The 20,329-nt window shown below is 36.8% G+C and overlaps 1 protein-coding gene across 1 annotated transcript; it reads right to left on the minus strand.

Annotated features, from left to right (window-relative positions):
• Positions 1-2,695: 2,695 nt before the first annotated feature.
• On the minus strand, positions 2,696-19,342 carry LOC131949931 (sushi, von Willebrand factor type A, EGF and pentraxin domain-containing protein 1). Its single transcript, XM_059311891.1, has 18 exons — positions 19,252-19,342; positions 18,661-18,753; positions 14,608-14,790; positions 12,884-12,997; positions 12,226-12,427; positions 11,364-11,521; positions 10,177-10,372; positions 9,817-9,989; positions 9,312-9,551; positions 8,761-8,928; positions 8,409-8,585; positions 8,158-8,259; positions 7,394-7,559; positions 6,359-7,030; positions 5,912-6,075; positions 4,906-5,105; positions 3,973-4,102; positions 2,696-2,939 (listed from the first exon to the last, which is right to left on the minus strand). Exons 1-18 carry the CDS (start codon positions 19,340-19,342, stop codon positions 2,806-2,808), a joined length of 3,363 nt encoding a protein of 1,120 aa, XP_059167874.1. The 3' UTR covers positions 2,696-2,805.
• Between the last annotated feature and the right edge of the window lie 987 nt (positions 19,343-20,329).

Below are 20,329 nucleotides of genomic sequence, written 5' to 3' on the forward strand. Positions count from 1 at the left end.
AAAAGACATAATTTATAAAAGATCAAAACGACAACCACTGAAATCTATCCTGAATAAACTCAGCATAAATGTACATAACAGGACAACTGTTATATATCTTGACATAATTAGCTACACAATTACATGAATACATGAATAGTTTTTAATGATTGCATGTTTATCACTACGCAAAAAAATTAACGTTTCGGTTATTCATTGCCATTTAAAAATACGGATATCAGATCGTTTATTTGTCATATACACACTACCACACAGACACACTCATATATATATATATATATATATATATATATATATATATATATATATATATATATATATATATATATATATATATATATATATATATATATATATATGTGTGTGTGTGATGTTGTTGTGTCAATTTCAAATATATTGGTAGTCGCTGCAAATCAGGACAAAGTGAAAACATTAAACAGGGATATGCTTTTATTAATTTTCTTGATAAAATTGAAGCGAGGAAATAACCCGTATCTTTTAATAAATGAAGATTGTTAACTGATAATTAATTTGTATTCCATTTAATATGCAAATATATATATATATATATGTATATGTATATATATATATATATATATATATATATATATATATATATATATATATATAATAAATTATCTCAGACAAAATATCTCACAGCAAACTTTTAATAGTGTATTGAATTATTTCAGTTGATCTGAACATTTTTTTGTTGACTGTCATATGGTTTTGTTTACTTTTTTCTACGCATAATAATTGTGAATGAAATGAATTTGTTAAACCTAACAAACAAATGTGAATGGGTCTTCAGGTTCATTAAGTAAAACTATGGTTTATATGCATCATCAACACAAAATAAAATTTACATTTCTATGCACATCGTTATGATCACACCTTTCCAATACTATGCGATCATGCATTGTGTGAACTCTTGCTCGAGATGTTCTAATTTGAGACATGTTCTTGGCTGAGACATACTTAATCAACATTTTCTAACAGTTTGCAAATCACGGTTGTGACATGCGTATATATTTGCGTTTGTATCCGTGTTTGTGTTTTGTTTACGTTTATATTTTCTTTTGTGTTTGCGTTTGCTTTTGTTTTTGTTTTTGCGTTTGTTTTGTGTTTTCGTTTGTGTTTGTGTTTGCTTTTGTTTCATTTAGCGTTATGTTTGCGTTTCTTTTTGTGTTTGTATTTTAAGTTTTGTTATTTGTGGTTAGTGTTATGTTTAAAGTGAGATTTGGGTTTAGGGTTTTCTTTTTCTTTTGTCAAACGTCCTTGCCGGGTAATACTGCTTAAAGGGGTAAGCTACCGTTTAAAAAAAAGGTTAATACTCTTTAGCAAACAATTGTTACTCTATAGAATTTCCACTAAACAAAATGGTGATGAAAATCTTGGTAACCATGACAACGGCTGCCATCTAGAACTAACCGTTCGTAGGATTTCCACCATTCATAAAATATTATATTTTATGCCCAATGAACAATGAATTCATAATCTTCTATCATATTTTGGAGTACTCAGCCAAAAATGTTAAGTGCTTATCTTTAAACAGATTTATAATAATTTTTTTTAAAATTTGGGTCCGTTAAAAACACCTGGTTTAATGCCCCAAAATTCCCCAAAATTCAGTTTTTTTGGCTGGAAGATGACAGGTAAGTAATCGACCTGATACTTAGTCAGGAAAAACAGTCCAGCTATAAAATAGAATTGCAATTAAAGAAAAAAAATGCTTGACGTTTAAAAATAGTAAAATTTAAGCTGTTGACGGCTTTATTTGCCAACCTAACTATAGAATATAATCATAACTGCGTTCCAGTACTTGTATTTCAGTTTCAAGTTTCGATTTCTGAAAAAAAATATGTATTTTCTCTCTAGTTAAATTATTCTGGCAGCAAAACTTCGATCCCCAAATCCCCGATACTTTTTCTAAAGCCACTTACAAAAGTAAACTTCGTCAGCCTCGAGTTGATATTATATTAGGTTACTTACCGGTGTATTTCCTTCTATCTTCTAAGGTCCGGCTCTTCATTTCACGCTTACTTTCAGCAGGCAGTTGACAAAACAATCGCAGCACGGTAAATAAGAAACTTCTTTCATTCATTCCAACTCAAAGCCATATTAAACTTAATATCAATATCTGTACTCCACCCCCACCCCCTTCCCCTTCCCTCATTTTTCGCCACACTAAACAAAAACCAGCCTCTCAACTACTCCTATCCAACGTTCAGTGTTTCTTCTAGGCATGCACCCGCTCCTCCCCGAAGAGAGTCTACCTACCCCCCCCCCCCACGAGCGAAATGGAATTTATGTAACAAATATGTACTTTTAACAGTCTCCGCCATCCGCTCCCCCCTCCCGGAAATTTAAGTCCCCCTCTCCCAGAAAATTTCAAGTGCCCCCAATCCGGAGAAAAAGTTTTGGAAGAAACACTGCCAATGTTCCCTCCTCAACGCTTCCTCACACGACTCATGAGCACGCTGCCAATGCTCTATTATAAGATTCACAATCAAAATAACATTGAAAATGACATCCACGTTGAAAATAATACTTATCACATCCATACCAAAGACGCTGATTCAACAAAAATATGTTTGCAATATACTTTATTATTTATATAATTATCATATTACTAAGCTTAATTTTCAGTTTGAATTTTTTTTTTAAATTAATTAATTAAAAAGCAACACATGCACAGTACAGATTACGTCTACACTAATTAGACTAGTCAATAAAATTTTAATTAATTAGTCAGTCCAGTCACATAACGTTTTAGAAGATCTTTTATTTAGATGACACGAAATGTTATATCGCTTTCCTCAGCAGGAAGCCAGAGAAAGTGTTGATCACGTGATGCTCTTCTCCGTACAGACTACCACAGTTGGAAGCTTCAACAAAGACCTCATCACCAGCCTCCAACAGCAACACTGCGGAGTTGGCTGATAAGAAAACAGATTTATGGAATCATTCTTTACATTCTAGATATTAACAAAAGACACACTTTCAAATTTGATTTCAAAAAAAAATTTTCCTATCAAATTTTGAAGCTTATTACCCAGTTATTGTTAAACACACCGTACTCAATCCATTGCCGAATATTTTGTGGAGGATTCGTTTTCGATTTGGGGTCGTCCATAACTAACGTAACGCTTTTTTAACGACTTTTACCTTCCCCTCTCCTCCGTCGCATATCGTCACAAAAGCCTGATCCCCCGCCCCTAAAATGATGTCGCACATCAGCCTACAACCCCCCCCCCACCCTCTCTAAATCGTAGTTGAATTTTTCCTAAATTATCGATATTTTTTCCAAAATCTTCTCTGAAATCTAAAAAAAGATTATTTTAATCCACGAGCTGACCCGCGACGTAGCATACGTCATCATTTAGTTGTTTTATTTTCTGCTTATCAGCAATGCATAATTTGTTTGTAAATTCAACACCACCCCCTCCTGCCTTCCCTCCCCCTCCACGTCCCTGTCCAGTGAAAGCAGCCAGTTACAGACAAAGAAAAGATCAATCAGAAATTGTTACCTCCCCTTCGTTTCAAATCGTTTAATACCAAATTATCTGCCCATAGTAGCCGTCACTAACCCGGCTCTACGATTGTAAACATTCTTCGTAAACCAGATTGGTGGGGTTGGGGGTGGTAGCGAAATGCCTGGAGAGTGGGGGAGTAACGGCGTGCGTCTACGTCTTGCCCTGCATGGTCCCCATGAAGAGAAATATATATATATATATAGATTCCTATTACAATTTAATAAAACAGTTTTCTAAAACGCGAAATAACGGCTAAAATTCGTTTTCTAACATTGCTTTTTTTTTTAATAATGCAGAAGTGTGACGTCACACCATCTGAACCCCCACCCCTCTCCCTCATCATACACCGTCACAAAATTACGGACCCGCCCTCCTCCCTTCGAGTGTGACGTCATTTATGGACGAACCCTTTTGAAAAAAACTGATGTCTACTTACCAGCGAGGGACAACTCTTGGTTTGTGTTGCTGTACAGGGACACAACTTTCGTTTTGTTTTTAACAAGAGACAAACTCAGTTCTTTCCCTTTATTAGCAGCGCCGTAGATTTGGAAGAAATATAACCCAGCCTGTATGAAAAAAAATTGCAGATTGTGAGGTGCATAACTGAAACGAGCATAACGAAGAATAAAAATGACAATCGTGCTAAAATTTTAGAAAAATTACGGACATACCGAAAACCGATTCACTAAAAAAAAAACGTAATAATTGACTATGGGGATTTTGATATCTTATATGTTGTTATATTTTTGTTTATTTGTGCGTTTTTGTGTAAGTGTGTGGGAATCAGTTAGCATTTTTTTTTACAAATCTTGTTTTCTTTCTTTCTTTATATTATGCTGTGTTAAAAAAAATATAAGCATAAATACAAATTTAAAAAAAATGTATTGTGTTTAAAATTAGTGTTTGGTTGTATTTCTCTTCTAATGAATACAAATGCGATTCGCATTGCATGGTCTGCATTATTGGCTGATTTTTAAATTAATGATTATGTCCTAGAAATCAAAAACTACTTCAATTTTCAAAATGCAACGTGCGAGTTAATTATGATAACTTGTATCTATTATGGGGTACAGCATGGCCTAGTGGTAGAGAGCTAGACCCGAAAGTCTCGAGTTAGAATCAGGGTTTAAGTCAGTAGGCCGCCACTAAGTCCACCCAACTATGATGGGTACCTAATTAACTTTAGGAAAAGCAAAGGCGGCTGGGCATAGTGCTGACAACACTATCCCTTCAAATGCTCATGTCCCTGAAACAGATGTACTCTACTTCATCTGTCCCCGTGTGTCTTGGGAACTGGCGGGAAAAGATGATGATGAGTGTATCATAATCATGTTAAATAGTTTTGTTAAAATTCATATTAATCACTTACTATGTTGCATCTAAAAACACCATTTGTGTTGTTATAGTTGTCTCCGATATTAGATACAACTTCATTATAAACAACGACATCTTTCAACAGAACATCCAATTGTTTTGATAACCCAACTGTAAACGCGACTTTTTCTGACTGTTCGAATTTGTCATTTGGTTTCTCTGCATTAACCACAGTCGGTCGAGGTGAATTCAAGTCTGGCAACATAAAAATGTATTCTATGAAGAAACGACATTGACACTTTGAATTACCAACACTGTCATAGCGTAGATAGATAGAATTAGACTAGACGAGTTGAGGTTACTAACGACGGTGCGAACTTGACGGTAGACGATTTGGTGCGAGAATATTGTGCGCGTGTTCAATAAAATATTTGTGGCGTGAGTGTGACGTGAGCATGACGCGACAATGTACCGATGACGTAAGGGAAGTTAGTTGAGGGTTAGATATAGTAGAAGACGGGCGTATTCTTTGATATTGTGCAAATGATCTATGAGTGTGTGTTAATAAAGTTCATGTTATTCCATTCAATAAAATATTTATGGCGTGAGTGTGACGTGAGCATGACGCGACATATACCGATGATGTAAGGACGCAGCAGTAGTTAGTTGGGGGTTAGCTATAGTAGATGACGGACGTATTTTGATATTGTGTAAACGATCTATAAGTGTGTGATAATAAAGTTAATGTTTTTTCATAAACGAAGTTGTTGACATTGTTAATTAGTGTCTGCGGAAAATAAGAGTGATTCCCGTCCTCCTTCACAAGTGTAGTAGTTGCAGTGATAATAGCAGAATATAGATACATAGACCAGAACGTATAGAGTTTATACTTATAAACCCCCCATCACACTACTCACCTTGAACTGTACAGTTAAATCTCTGACCACACGACATTAGGCCTACTTACCATAAACTGATCAGTTAAATCTCTGATCACAAGACAGTAGGTCTACTCACCATGTACTGGTCAGTTAAATCTCTGACCACAAGATAGTACCTACCATGTGCGGGGTCATCAGTTTGAGGACACGTGGTTTTGGTACATTCAGGTGGTGAAGATGACCAGGTGCCATCCTCCAGGCATGTCAGTTGGTCAGTGCCGGTCAGTATGTAGCCTGTGTTACATGTGTAGTTTACCGTAGCTTTGAAAATAAGCTCAACAGATCTGAAAGTATCACGTTTTAACCACATTGATCCTTCATTAACACATTTTGACTTCATTTAACAGTATAAAGTCAATATTTATTTTGCTCAATAAGGTGTTACTGGGATACTTATAAAAACACAAACAATTTTATAAACCAGAAAAAAAAATGGTAGACAGAGGTAAATAAAATGTAAAACAAAGAAAAACACAATATAACAACACATTAAATAGTACAAAAATGAACAAAATGTTAAAAAATTAAAATAGAATTTTACGAACAGATAAAATGTAAACAACGTACGAGGTAAATGACCCAAACAAAATGTCTTGTGGGGTCGGGCAGGAACGTGGGACACATTCAGGTGGATCTGGCACCCATTGACCTGATGCCATGCACGTAATTTCCTGCGCCCCTCTTAATTCAAAGCCCCGATCACAAGCGAACCTGGCTGTGCTCAGGTAGGTCATGGCTGTGTAAACTACCTGGCCGTTCAATACTGCTGTTAAATTTCCACAAACAACGGGACTGCACACTGGGTGCGTGTCACTCCACTGACCATTTTCTTGGCAGACTCTTCGCTCCGGGCCTGTGAGGGTGTAGCCCTGGTTACACTGGTACAGCACGTAATTCTTAAAAACGTACGTATCTCCGCTGATGATCCCATTAGGGATCTCTGCAGGGGCGCCACAGTCAACCTCTGTACACCTGAATCGCGTGCTGCTCCAATCTTTTGTCAACTCACATTTGATTTGAGCAGAAGGTACTGAAGACTTGAAGCCAGGTAAACAGGTGTAGTTAACAACAGCACCGTACGTTCTATCCGTGCCTACGCTGACAGCATTTGTTATGAGTGGAGGGTCTGGGCATGTGATGGATAAGCACACAGGCAGCACAGTATCCCAGTTGCCGGTAGGCAAGCAACTGATGCTTGATATACCAGCTCTGAACTCAAATCCTGTGTCACATTGGTATCTGAAAAACATGGCTGGGTTAGATAAACACCAAACAATAAAATAATTTTAAATACTTTTTTGAATTTTTTTTTGCTTAAACATTGCAGATAGTTTGTGACAAAAATTACAATTTTAGAGGCTTTTAAAACAAATGTAGAGATGTATGTGCATAACCCATCTATAGCTTTAACAAACTCCTAATATTATGTTTGGGATTAGGTCAGTAAAACACAGACACTATATGTTTAGGATTAGATAAAATAGCACACAGACACATTTTTTTTAAAGTTTGAATTTTTAAGAGAATAAACCATGTTTACATGTGACCATATGCTAACACTGCGTCTACAAAAATATTTAAATAGTGTGGAGATCTTCAAACCTGACACTATCCCCTATGTAATACTGTGTGTATGTTGTTAGTATTTCTCCATTCTCTATGGTAGGTGGGTTGCTGCATGTTATTTGGTCACAAGATGGAATACTTCTGTCCCAGGTCCCATCTTTCTGACAGACCACTGCGTTATGTCTGGTCTGTAGGTTATTGCCTGCAACACAATTTATAGGGATTATATCAGTGATCTAGTTGGTAGGGTATTGCCTTCAACACAATTTATAGAGATTATATCAGTGATCTAGTCGGTAGGGTATTGCCTGCAACACAATTTATAGAGATTATATCAGTGATCTAGTCGGTAGGGTATTGCCTGCAACACAATTTATAGGGATTATATCAGTGATCTAGTCGGTAGGGTATTGCCTGCAACACAATTTATAGGGATTATATCAGTGATCTAGTCGGTAGGGTATTGCCTGCAACACAATTTATAGGGATTATATCAGTGCTCTGGTCTGTAGGGTATTGCCTGCAATACAATTTATACGGATTACAACGGTAAGGCTTGAAACAATTTATAGCACAAATAGCCACAATCAAGTTATTAGTAAGACATCTTTAAAATAGAACAGCAGAAGATTTTAAAATATTTATATACTTTACTGGTATTCTAGAACACCCCCGTCGTATTCTAGAACACTACCATAAGATTAACTTCCAGAAGAATAAAAAGACAGAAAGACAAACAGCCAGCCCAGCTCTAGGCAAGAGAGTTCATTTATTTAGTTCTAATTACAAATGCTACTTACCAGGTTTGCAAGTGAAGCGAACGGTGGTTCCTTGTTTGACTTCCTCGTCTTGTACAGATGGTATTGTGTTCGCTGACACCTGCGGAAGTGTGCATGTCATCGCTGGAAAGAAAATACATGGTGCCTTTGTTTTTGTAGATCAGTTTTAAATCTATATCTAGTTAAATTTTTTAGATTAATTTAATCACAAAATGGAATAAAATTTAAAAAATCCCACAAAAACATAAACTGTAAATAATACAGCAACTTACGAACACATTTAGGCTTTTCTTCAAAATCCCATTCTTCAGATTCAGTGCACACAGAGGCATTTATGCCACTGAGCTTGTAGCCGTAGTTGCATTCAAACATTACTTTTTTGCCAACAGTGTAATCTCTGCCTTTAACAGTTCCAAATTTTATGTTGCCCGGTGAACCACAATTAATTACTGAAAGTACACAAGACAATTTTTAAAAAAATTCTAGATAAAATATATGACTGTATAGATTTATCACAGATTGACACATATCAGAAATACTTAATTTTCTTATTAATCAATCTATTATCACGAAATAACTTTTAAATTGTGTGAGTTAAAAGCGGCTATTGCTTAGAAAATTTACCTGAGCAGATTGGTGTAATCTGGTCATAGCGGCCCATTGAAAGACACTTTGGAGTTTCTGTGCGATCCAAGCTATATCCTCTGTTGCAGGCATACACAGCTATTGCGCCAGCCTTTGTGTCATTGAAGGTTACTTCTCCATGGAGTGGATTCACTGGAGTTGGGCATTCTGGAAAAAAGAAAATGAAAATATTCAGAGCAAAATGTTGAAAGGTTACATTAGAAACAACCCCCCCCCCCCCAAAAAAAAAACAAACAACAACAACAGCTAAGTGGTTGATAGGATAGTTTTTGTGTGTGCCTTTTACAGTAAAGAGTGCTCAATTAAACGTAATTTTCTTTTTATTTATATGTGAATTTCACCAACAATACATATAGAGTGTTAGACTGATTACAGCTATAAGCTTACGAAGGAAATATGTGTAGTGTGGAATTTTTATCACCTTACTTCTAACCCTTACCCTTAGAAAATGTGGAAGGGCTGAAGCTAAAGTGATCCTTTACAAAATGTGGATGGACTGATATTGGAGAGACCTTAAATTTAACCCTTACCTTTACAAAATGTGGATGGACTGATGCTGATGTCCCCTTTGAAAGCATCCTTCACAGAGGACCAAGCTAAAACATTGCCTTCAAACTTCTCACAGCTGTAGATGAGCTTGTGGACTTCTTGAAGGCTAAGTACTCCATCCCACACATTGAACTGTGTCAGAGAGCCAACAAAAGTCTCACTGGAGCTGAACTGCCCACCCATCACATCCTGCTCTTGTCCAATTATAAACGAACCATTGCCTGCAGAAAATAAGACTTTAGCTACATTTCTTTTTCAAACAATTCAAAGGTTAAGATAGTTGTTTAAATCCCCCCCCCCATATAAACCAAATTATAGTAGGCCCATATGTTACATAACGTGTTGACACATAATAGTGAATTTTATTTTAGGAAAACAAGGATAAGGAAATGAAAACAAAAATTTTTAGTAGATAATTTTCCTCAAATGGATAAATTGAGATCATCATTAAAACAGCGATAAAATTTCACAAAAATGTCTACAAACCTGGGATAGGTTTAGAGGGGGATAAGTCATAGGCCTGGTCTCTCAAAACTCCATCAACGTATAACAACCAGTCTCCCTTGTTGCTCGACCACATCAGTGCCACATGATGCCAGAGACCATCATTCAGCTTCAAGCCAATGGATACTGTTTCATCATTCACAAAGTGTTGTAAACTGAAAACAAAATTCTTTTAGAATTTAGAAAGTGCCAAAGGGAACATTTTCATCATTCACTAAAATTTGTAAAAACAAAATTCTTATAAAATATTTTTTTTTTAAAAATAAAGATATTTCCCTGGTTCAGTAATTTGTTACCAATATTTTTAAATATTGAGTCATGATTGATTATTTTCATCCTTACTTTGAATAGTCTGTGAGTGTCAAGGCATTAGGCACACCTTTTACAGCATAAGAAAATGGAGTTCCCTGGTTAAATTCATCCGTGGTTTGCATCCAAAATGCAACTGTTACATCAGTTAACGGCTTATCAATGACAAACTTGGCATAGTCGTTGATTGTGGGTGTAGCAAAGTCCATTTGGAAGTTGGTATCAAGTTCTAAATTATTTTAAACAACTTTAGTATTATTATCATGTGGGTATGTAAATCAATCTATTATAATTGTTTTTATTTGAAACATGGCTGTTGCGAAACATAAAGGCAAGCTCACGCTTACCATTCACTCGCACTCTAACCTTCACTCCCATTTCTACCCTTCACTCCTAGCTACCCTTCACTCCCACTCTAATCTTTCTCCACTCTACCTTTCACTCCCACTCTACCCTTCACTCCCACTCTGCCCTTCACTCTCACTCTGCCCTTCACTCCCACTCTGCCCTTCACTCTCACTCTACCCTTCACTCCCACTCTACCCTTCACTCCCACTCTACCCTTCACTCTCACTCTACCTTTCACTCCCACTCTACCCTTCACTCCCACTCTACCCTTCACTCCCACTCTGCCCTTCACTCTCACTCTACCCTTCACTCCCACTCTACCCTTCACTCCCACTCTACCCTTCACTCTCACTCTACCTTTCACTCCCACTCTACCCTTCACTCCCACTCTACCCTTCACTCCCACTCTGCCCTTCACTCTCACTCTACCCTTCACTCCCAATCTACCCTTCACTCCCACTCTACCCTTCACTCTCACTCTACCCTTCACTCCCACTCTACCCTTCACTCTCACTCTACCCTTCACTCCCACTCTACCCTTCACTCCCACTCTACCCTTTACTCCACTCTACCCTTCACTCCACTCTACCCTTCACTCCACTCTACCCTTTACTCCACTCTACCCTTCACTCCCACTCTACCCTTCACTCCACTCTACCCTTTACTCCCACTCTACCCTTCACTCCCACTCTACCCTTCACTCCACTCTACCCTTCACTCCCACTCTACCCTTTACTCCAACTCTACCCTTCACTCCAAGTCTTCCCATCACTCCAAGTCTACCCTTCACTCCACTCTACCCTTCACTCCCACTCTACCCTTTACTCCCACTCTACCCTTTACTCCCACTCTACCCTTCACTCTCACTCTACCTTTCACTTCAAGTCTACCCTTCACTCCAAGTCTACCCTTCACTTCAAGTCTACCCTTTACTCCCAATGAGGACCCTATCAGCACATGAAGAACATATTGTAATGCTCTTGCTGACATTAAATGTAACGTTTTTCTTCTCTTCTGTTTCTTGCTCTCACTTTGAGACGATCAAAAATGATTAAGAATAAGTCGTCTTATGTAAATCTTTATTTGACTCTTTCTTAACCGGGAGTTGTCTGTGTATCGCGCATCTAACAAGACTATAGGGCCGTCGTTTCTCCATCCCTTCTAAGGCTCAACTGCCAGTTAATACACCCCACCCGCGAGCGTCTCGGATGCCACCTTGCTCTCGGCACTAATTCTATCGCTTACCTGTGTAAATGTACCCTGGTTTTGTGCTAACATACCTCAAATAACTCAATATAAAAACTTAACGCGATCTCCTTAAATTCTATTAAACTTTTCATCTGAAACCAAAGACAATAGCCTTTACAAGGATACAAATTATAAAAAAGCAGCAATTAGTTGTTCTCAAATAATAATACTTCAAAAATGCTAATAATGTAAAAATATCATCAAATACACCTAATTAAAGTAGATTTCCATAATATTGGCTAGGTCCTAACTAAAAATAAGATATTCTAATTAAAGATCTAGCTTGGTCTAATATTTCTTCCCATTTTCATACTATATCAACAAATATTTATTAAGATATAGAATTTTTCTTCTTGTCCTATTAAGCACAGTTGATTCATACCTAACACATTCACTACAATATCAGAAGAGGTTAAGTACTCTACCAGCACATTAAGAACACATCTCAAGAGACAGAGGATCCTACCAGCACATGAAAAAACTTACTTATAGCTAGTGGGCAGGTCTTGGCATGTGGCGCCATTTCTACAGGGTGAAAGTGTGCATGAGTCTATATCCACCTCACAGCTTTCCCCAGCATAGTCTGCAGTACAGGCACACTTGAACCCTGTGGTTGTGCTGGTGCAGGTTCCACCATTCATGCAGGGGGTTCCAGAACAGTGGTCAATTCTAGTGCTGCAAGTTTTTCCTATGTTAAAAACAAAGTTGTAAAAAACAGTGGTCGATTTTAGTGCTGCAAGTTTTTCCTGTGTTAAAAACAAGGTTGTAAAAAACAGTGGTCAATTCTAGTGCTGCAAGTTTTTTTTTTAAACAAACTTGTAAATTATGTTGCGTATGTCAGAAAATCAAGATTAATTAAAACTTCGGATAAGCTAATATAGGCCTACACCAAGAAAAATGTGGAATTTAAAAAAAAAATTGAAGAGATTTTTAACTGGAGTAGGACAACTAGGGTGGGGGCAGCTGCAGGTGAATGAATTAATCCCATCAAGACAAAAACCATTGTTCTCACATGAATTACTATTACATTCATCTATGTAAACCTCACACTTTTTACCAGGATAAATTATCAATTCAAAAACATTACCTCTATACAAAACTATGAGATAAAAATTGCTATCATTAGAATTTTATGAAGACCTACCAGCAAATCCTTCATTACATAAGCATCTGTATGAGTCCTGATAAATTTCGCATGTCCCTCCATTACTACAAGGCTGGTCAGCGCAAAAGTTTATTTCATTTTCACAGTTTTTGCCTTGTTTTTTAAAATGGAAAAATGTAATATTCTTCAGTATCTTGGGACATGTGTCCACTAACCAGTCTGTCATTTGTTCTTGTTCATTGACCTGTCTTCCCACTGTTGACCACTGGCCTGTCCATCATAAGTTTTGTTCACTGACCTGTCCGTCATATTTTTTGTCCACTGGTCAGTCTTCCCTCAGTTGTCCACTGACTAGTCTGTCATTACTGTTGGTGTCAACTGATCAATATCACCACTGTTGTCCACTGACCAGTCTGTCACCACTGTTGTCCACTGACCAGTCTGTCACCACTGTTGTCCACTGACCAGTCTGTCACCACTGTTGTCCACTGACCAGTCTCTGAACCCAGTTGTCCACTGACCAGTCTGTCACCACTGTTGTGCACTGACCAGTCAGTCACCACTGTTGTCCACTGACCAGTCTGTCACCACTGTTGTCCACTGACCAGTCTGTCACCACTGTTGTCCACTGACCAGTCTGTCACCACTGTTGTCCACTGACCAGTCTGTCACCACTGTTGTCCACTGTCAAGTCTCACCCTTATTGTCCACTGATCAGTCTCACCACTGTTGTCCACTGACCAGTCTCTGAACCCAGTTGTCCACTGACCAGTCTGTCACCACTGTTGTCCACTGACCAGTCTGTCACCACTGTTGTCCACTGACCAGTCTCTGAACCCAGTTGTCCACTGACCAGTCTGTCACCACTGTTGTGCACTGACCAGTCAGTCACCACTGTTGTCCACTGACCATTCTGTCACCACTGTTGTCCACTGACCAGTCTGTCACCACTGTTGTCCACTGACCAGTCTGTCACCACTGTTGTCCACTGACCAGTCTGTCACCACTGTTGTCCACTGTCAAGTCTCACCCTTATTGTCCACTGATCAGTCTCACCACTGTTGTCCACTGACCAGTCTCTGAACCCAGTTGTCCACTGACCAGTCTCACCATTGTTGTCTACTGACCAGTCTGTCACCACTGTTGTCCACTGACCAGTCTCTGACCACTGTTGTCCACTGACCAGTCTGTCACCACTGTTGTCCACTGACCAGTCTGTCACCACTGTTGTCCACTGACCAGTCTCTGAACCCAGTTGGCCACTGACCAGTCTCACCTCTGTTGTCCACTGACCAGTCTCACCACTGTTGTCCACTGACCAATATGTCACCATTGTTGTCCACTGATTAGTCTGTCACCACAGTTGTCCACTGACCAGTGTATCACCACTGTTGTCTTCTGACCAGTCTGTCACCACTGTTGTCCACTGACCAGTCTGTCACCTCTGTAGCCACTGACCAATTAGTCACTAATGATTAAATTATACAACTGTACTACTTTAAAAAATCTGGAAATATTTGTTAATGTTAACTGTTTTTAAGTGATTACAATTTTGTTTAAGATGCAATGGAAATCGGATGGTAAATGTTTGTATGAAAAATAAAATGTATAAAAAATATAATGACATTGTAAAAACTGTAAAATAAATAGCTGTGAATAAATTTAACATATAAGCTTTATTAAGAATGTATTTAAATATCTTGTCAGCAGCATGAGTAAATACATCAGATGGATCAACTAGTGTTTCAAAGTGAGAAATGTACCAGCAAAGCCTCTAGGACAGACACACTTGTAAAGAAATCCTCTTGTGGGCTCGCAAGTACCCCCGTTTTCACATGGATCTGTCATACATAAGTTAAACGGCACATTGTTCTGACGTTGCTGTCTTCCTTTTTTAACTGGCTCATGGTTATAAGTTGACCAGTCATCTGCTTGAAGTTCAGAGGCTGTAGAATAAAAGATACCCTCATACAAAACGTAAAACTTGTGTGAGACCCAATGTCTCTTGTAATCACTTTAATCAGACTTTTGTATGAAGCAATTGTTAGGGGTGCTACAGAGAAAGGCAGTCAGACGACAGAGGCAGATTTTTTAAAGAATTCATAAATGTAAAATGTCTTAACAACAAAGGCCAGGCTACCCTTTTTCTAAATAACTTCATACTAGTACTATATAAATTCAGATGCGGTTTTTTTTTCGAAATCGGAAATAGCAAAAATCACTACTTCCGGTCAGCAGAAATTACTCAAAATTTGTCAGAAGGCAGACAATTAGATGTTTTACATACGTGTGAAATTTCTTTATCTACCTGAAACAGTACTCAAGTTATAGGATTTTGAAAAATTGAAAGTAGAAAAAGTTCCACTTCCGATTATCGGAACACGCTCAAAATTTGATACACATCTACTATTTTGATATTATATTTAAATATGAAACTACATCAACCTAGCTGTAACTGTACTCTAGTTATCGTGTTTACAAACATAGACACACACACACACATACACACTCAGACATACGGACAATATTGCAAAACTATGTTTTTTGCACGTTTACAAGACTTTCTCTTTTCTTGTTACATAGAAGAAAAAAACGTGCTTTTTTTCTGTTCCAAACTTCTATTCTATCACCCGATTCCACCGAAAATGCTAACCTGATTCATTTATGTTACATGATATTTTTTGGGAGCTGACTGTGACTTTTTATCACTTGCTTTTCTATAAAATTTTAATGTGTTGGCCTTTAAAATTTTGAATGTAATTTTTGAATACACACTGACTTTTTTAAAAAGTAAATCTAAAAGTCTATATTATTCATTGCTGGAATAGAATCCAACATTAAATATATTTTCCACAAGGCCAAAATCACCAGAGATGATAGAATTTTAAAATGTCAAAGAATGTAATGTAAAACTGTATTTTGAAATGTGAGTTTGAGTTTCTAAACATATTGTGAAATAAAATTTGAAATGTTTGTATTAAGATATTTTTTGTCTATTAAATTGTTCCTCCTTTATAATTCTTTTTTCCACACAAGTGTTTTAATTTCAAACAAAGTGGTAAATAGATCTTTAACAAACTTTTGTCGTCTCGCTGAATTGGTTTGAACAAATCTACTAAATATGTCCATAGAAATGTTCCCAGTCTAAGACGCTCAGTAGCGTAGGCACGGGGGGGGGGGAAGAGAGATTAGGGGGTTACAACCCCCCCCCCCCCATGGACCACTCTGTAAAAAAATATTTTACTGTCAAAATACCACTTTTACTCATTTAAACCTATTTCTGAATCAGTATATATATATATATATATATATATATATATATATATATATATATATATATGTATAGTTGTATATGTATGTTTAGAAAAGTCATCTAAAAACTGACGCTATGTTCACTATGAGTTGGTTATCCCCCCCCCCCCACCTCACCACAATTGTGTTGAGCGACATAAATGTCACACCTAGGTATACACTGGGTAGGATAATTCGCCTAAAGTGGCTAGACAGTGGTGATAGTGGTGAATGAAGTTGACCCCCCCCCCTCCCCAAACCACCGCAAACTGATCTGTTAAGTACATTTTGGAAAACGCGTAATTAGGTACCAAAGTACCATGCCGACATAATCATAGCTTTTGAAACTCTGTAAATATTGTTTTTGCAATTACCAGTAAAGAAGTGTTTGATCAAAACAGTGATCTAATCCACACCATATCATTATGTTCAAAAATGATCTTTATAGAACATAAAAAACTGTAGCTAATTCTTAAAAGAGTGATCGGAACTACAAGATCAATTGTTTACTTATTTTTCAGCTATTATTTAAAATGTTCCACCTCTGTAAGTAGTTTTTCTTATAAATAGAGAAGTTTGATTTTATACCAACTCTCATTTCAAAAACTTTCATTCTGCTGTAATATTTTAGCATTTATGATAACAATATATTTAATTTTGATTGTAGACAACATATATTTAAAAAAAAAAATAGTGTTAAGCTAGTTTGTTACATACTAAAGTAATTATTGATCTGTTTTAACATTTACAATTACATTTGTAAAATTATACATAGTTGTATTAATAGAGTGATTATTAAGAGAGTGATTATTTTCCCTAGTGCAGCATTCTGTATCCTTCTCAGCTGGGTAGCTTGCACCTGCGCCACCATGCAAGAAAGTTGTCTTTTTCCGTGTGAAATCCATATGTAGACCTTAATAGAAACTCCACATTGTTTGGTGACTAAATTGGAGGAGAGACTGAAGACTTTAATGCCATCCTTCACAAATGTTACTTGTTCGTGCTACACCATCGCCAATCGTGTGTATTTTATTCCAATTTTAAAAATTAATCCTTACCATATATGGACAAAGCGCTTGTAATCAAACGCAACACAAACACAACACAAACACAACACAAACACAACACAACACAAACACAACACAAACACAACACAAACACAACACAAACACAGCACAAACACAACACAAACACAACACAAACACAACACAAACACAACACAAACACAACACAAACACAACACAACACAACACAACACAACACAACACAACACAACACAAACACAACACAACACAACACAACACAAACACAACACAACACAACACAAATACAACACAAACACAACACAAACACAACACAAACACAACACAAACACAACACATACACAAACACAACACAAACACAACACAAACACAACACAAACACAACACAAACACAACACAAACACAACACAAACACAAAACAAACACAACGCAAACACAACGCAACACCAACACAACACAAACACAAACACAAAACAAACACAAACATAAACACAAACACAAACACAACACAACACAATACAACACAACATAATACAATACAATACAATACAACACAAACACAACACAAACACAACATAAAAACAACACAACCACAACACAAACACAACATAAACACAAACACAACATAAACACAACACAAACACAAGACATACACAACACAAACACAACACAAACACAACGCAAACACAACACAAAACAAACACAACACAAACACAAACACAAACACAAACACAAACACAAACATAAACATAAACACAACACAAACACAGCACAAACACAAACACAAACATAAACATAAACACAAACACAACACAAACACAACACAAACACAGCACAAACACAACACAAACACAACAAAAACACAAACACAACACAAACACAACACAAACACAAACACAACACAACACAAACACAACACAATTGCAACACAAACACAACACAAACATAACCCCACGATCCATCCACTATGACTCATCACCAATTATAGACGCAAGAGTTGGGTTTGCTGTGTGCGAATAAATATTGGTTTTAAAATAAATAATAATTGCATGAATGATGACGCAAATAAAGAAATGGACGTTTTTGGGTTTTGGATAGAAACTTGTTGCTGTGGATTTTCGGGTATGAGTTAGGGCTTGTCTTGATCTTCTTGGTGTATAGAAGTTCGACTTGTGTGGCTAGTTTGGGAGACTTAGATCGTCCAAGGATCTGACATTAACAGAAAAATTTTGAATGTGCACTAACAAAAAGTGTAATAATATAAGTGAATATACTCTAAATTAAATACAAGCATCTTGTCAAGTGATTTATACGTGTTGGTGTACCCTCACAAGCTTAACAGACACCATTCTCCATTTACCGCACCCCACCTCAACAGACACATATTCCACACAACACAGTCTGAGTAGACCAAACCCCACACCACCAAACTTAATACAAGTAGATGTTGTAAAAAGAGGCCCCTGGTCTATATATATTTACCTAGTGTACAGACAACTTGCAGGACAACAGCCAACAAGATACATACACGTACCTTCATTGTGTTAATCCACAACGTAATGATTCGAATATAACCTGATAAAATAATGAGTTTTTTTTTTGTTAAGTTGGACTTGAATAATCTTTAAAAACATCATTCAGAGATGTATACTAATAAAATATGTGTACATTTTATAATTTTATATTACAATTTAAAATTGAAATAACAAATAACGATTTTGTATGAATTCTAATCGAGAACTAGCAGTACACAATATATATATATATATATATATATATATATATATATATATATATATATATATATATATATATATATATATATATATATATATATATATATATATATATAAAGCTCATGGTTGCTAAATCGAAACTCCAAAATCAAACAACTGTTTTTTCTTGGTTTTACAAAGGCTAAAGAAGCAAATCCGAAAAGAAAAGCCGGCTGAAATCGGAGTCAACGGCCTATATGGCACTTAACAAGTTGACACGTAATACTTAACTGTGTTGGAGGGAATCCCTCCCAACATAAAAATTAAAAACAAAAAAAAGAATATGGAATGTCTCTACCTGTTGGGTGATGTAGTGCAAGAACAATAACTGATGAGGCGGTTTTGCCGAGGAGGTCAAGCTCTGCGTTTCCTAGAAGTCGACTGGGCATGTATCAATAGGATTTTGCAACAAATATCTCTCGCTCACAGCCGCTCATTAAAAAAAAGGAACAGGATTTAACAATTGCCGCAGTTATTTTTTTTTTCACATCCCGGTCATATCAACCATTGGATGAATTAACGACTGTTCCACAGTTAGACGTGGCGGTTTACTCATATGCTAAATACGAACGCGTGTTTAGATGAAATTACACGTATATCGTCCAATGTCTGAAGTGTCCCAAAAATAACTCAGCTCTACGTGGTAAAGTGGGTGGGGTGAGGCGAGTGACTGAAATAACTATTACACTTAATGTATTGTGTTAAACAAAAGTACGGGACAATAGCTCGTTAGAAGACAGAAATGATGGAGTTTGCAATGGTCTTGTCGGCAATTGTTTAGCCGATAAACAAAAAAGGCAAAGGTTAACGAGCTCAATAAAGATCACCGGACTTTTCTTTTTTGGTCAATTTAAGGGTAGGCCTAACATATAACTTACCAAATATGTGATCAAGAAACGACGTTACGCTGATGTTTTTACCATTTTTTAACCCACGTTTGCTATAACCACACTATTGTCACACACAAAAAACAGGCAACCCCCACCCCTCAACAAAATGACGTCAAACTTCAGCCACTCCTCTGTTATCTTAAAATTTCAGCAGCCGTTAATACATAAAAATCCCAGCAAATCCAGATCAAGATCCCTGTTTAATAATACGAAATGGTCTCAGATTTAGTTTGAGAAATTTCCTTTTGTTATCTCAAACTCTGATTTTACAACTGAATTACTCTTTTCCGTTTCCCTGGCCAGATATCATCTCGGAAGTCTGATGCCCCCCCCCCCCCTCACCCTTCCCCCAGCGTAATTTAAAAAACGAATCCTACAATGAACGATAGGTTAACTTTTTTAACAAAGATTAAGCATCCAAAAAACCTATATGATACACATGATATATATATATATATATATATATATATATATATATATATATAT

Source organism: Physella acuta, unplaced genomic scaffold (genome assembly GCF_028476545.2).
Source record: "Physella acuta isolate Inbredline_101_S28 unplaced genomic scaffold, ASM2847654v3 ptg000720l, whole genome shotgun sequence".
Classification (NCBI taxonomy): domain Eukaryota; kingdom Metazoa; phylum Mollusca; class Gastropoda; family Physidae; genus Physella; species Physella acuta.

Excerpts from the sequence above, each read along its gene's own strand:
- LOC131949931 (XM_059311891.1), bottom strand. The coding sequence starts at position 19,342 with ATGCCCAGTCGACTTCTAGGAAACGCAGAGCTTGACCTCCTCGGCAAA. Across the intron at positions 11,522-12,225 it reads GACCTGCCCACTAGCTATAA|TGAGAGCAAGAAACAGAAGA; the intron begins GTAAGTTTTTTC and ends ATCGTCTCAAAG. Across the intron at positions 2,940-3,972 it reads CCAAGAGTTGTCCCTCGCTG|CCAACTCCGCAGTGTTGCTG; the intron begins GTAAGTAGACAT and ends TTTTCTTATCAG.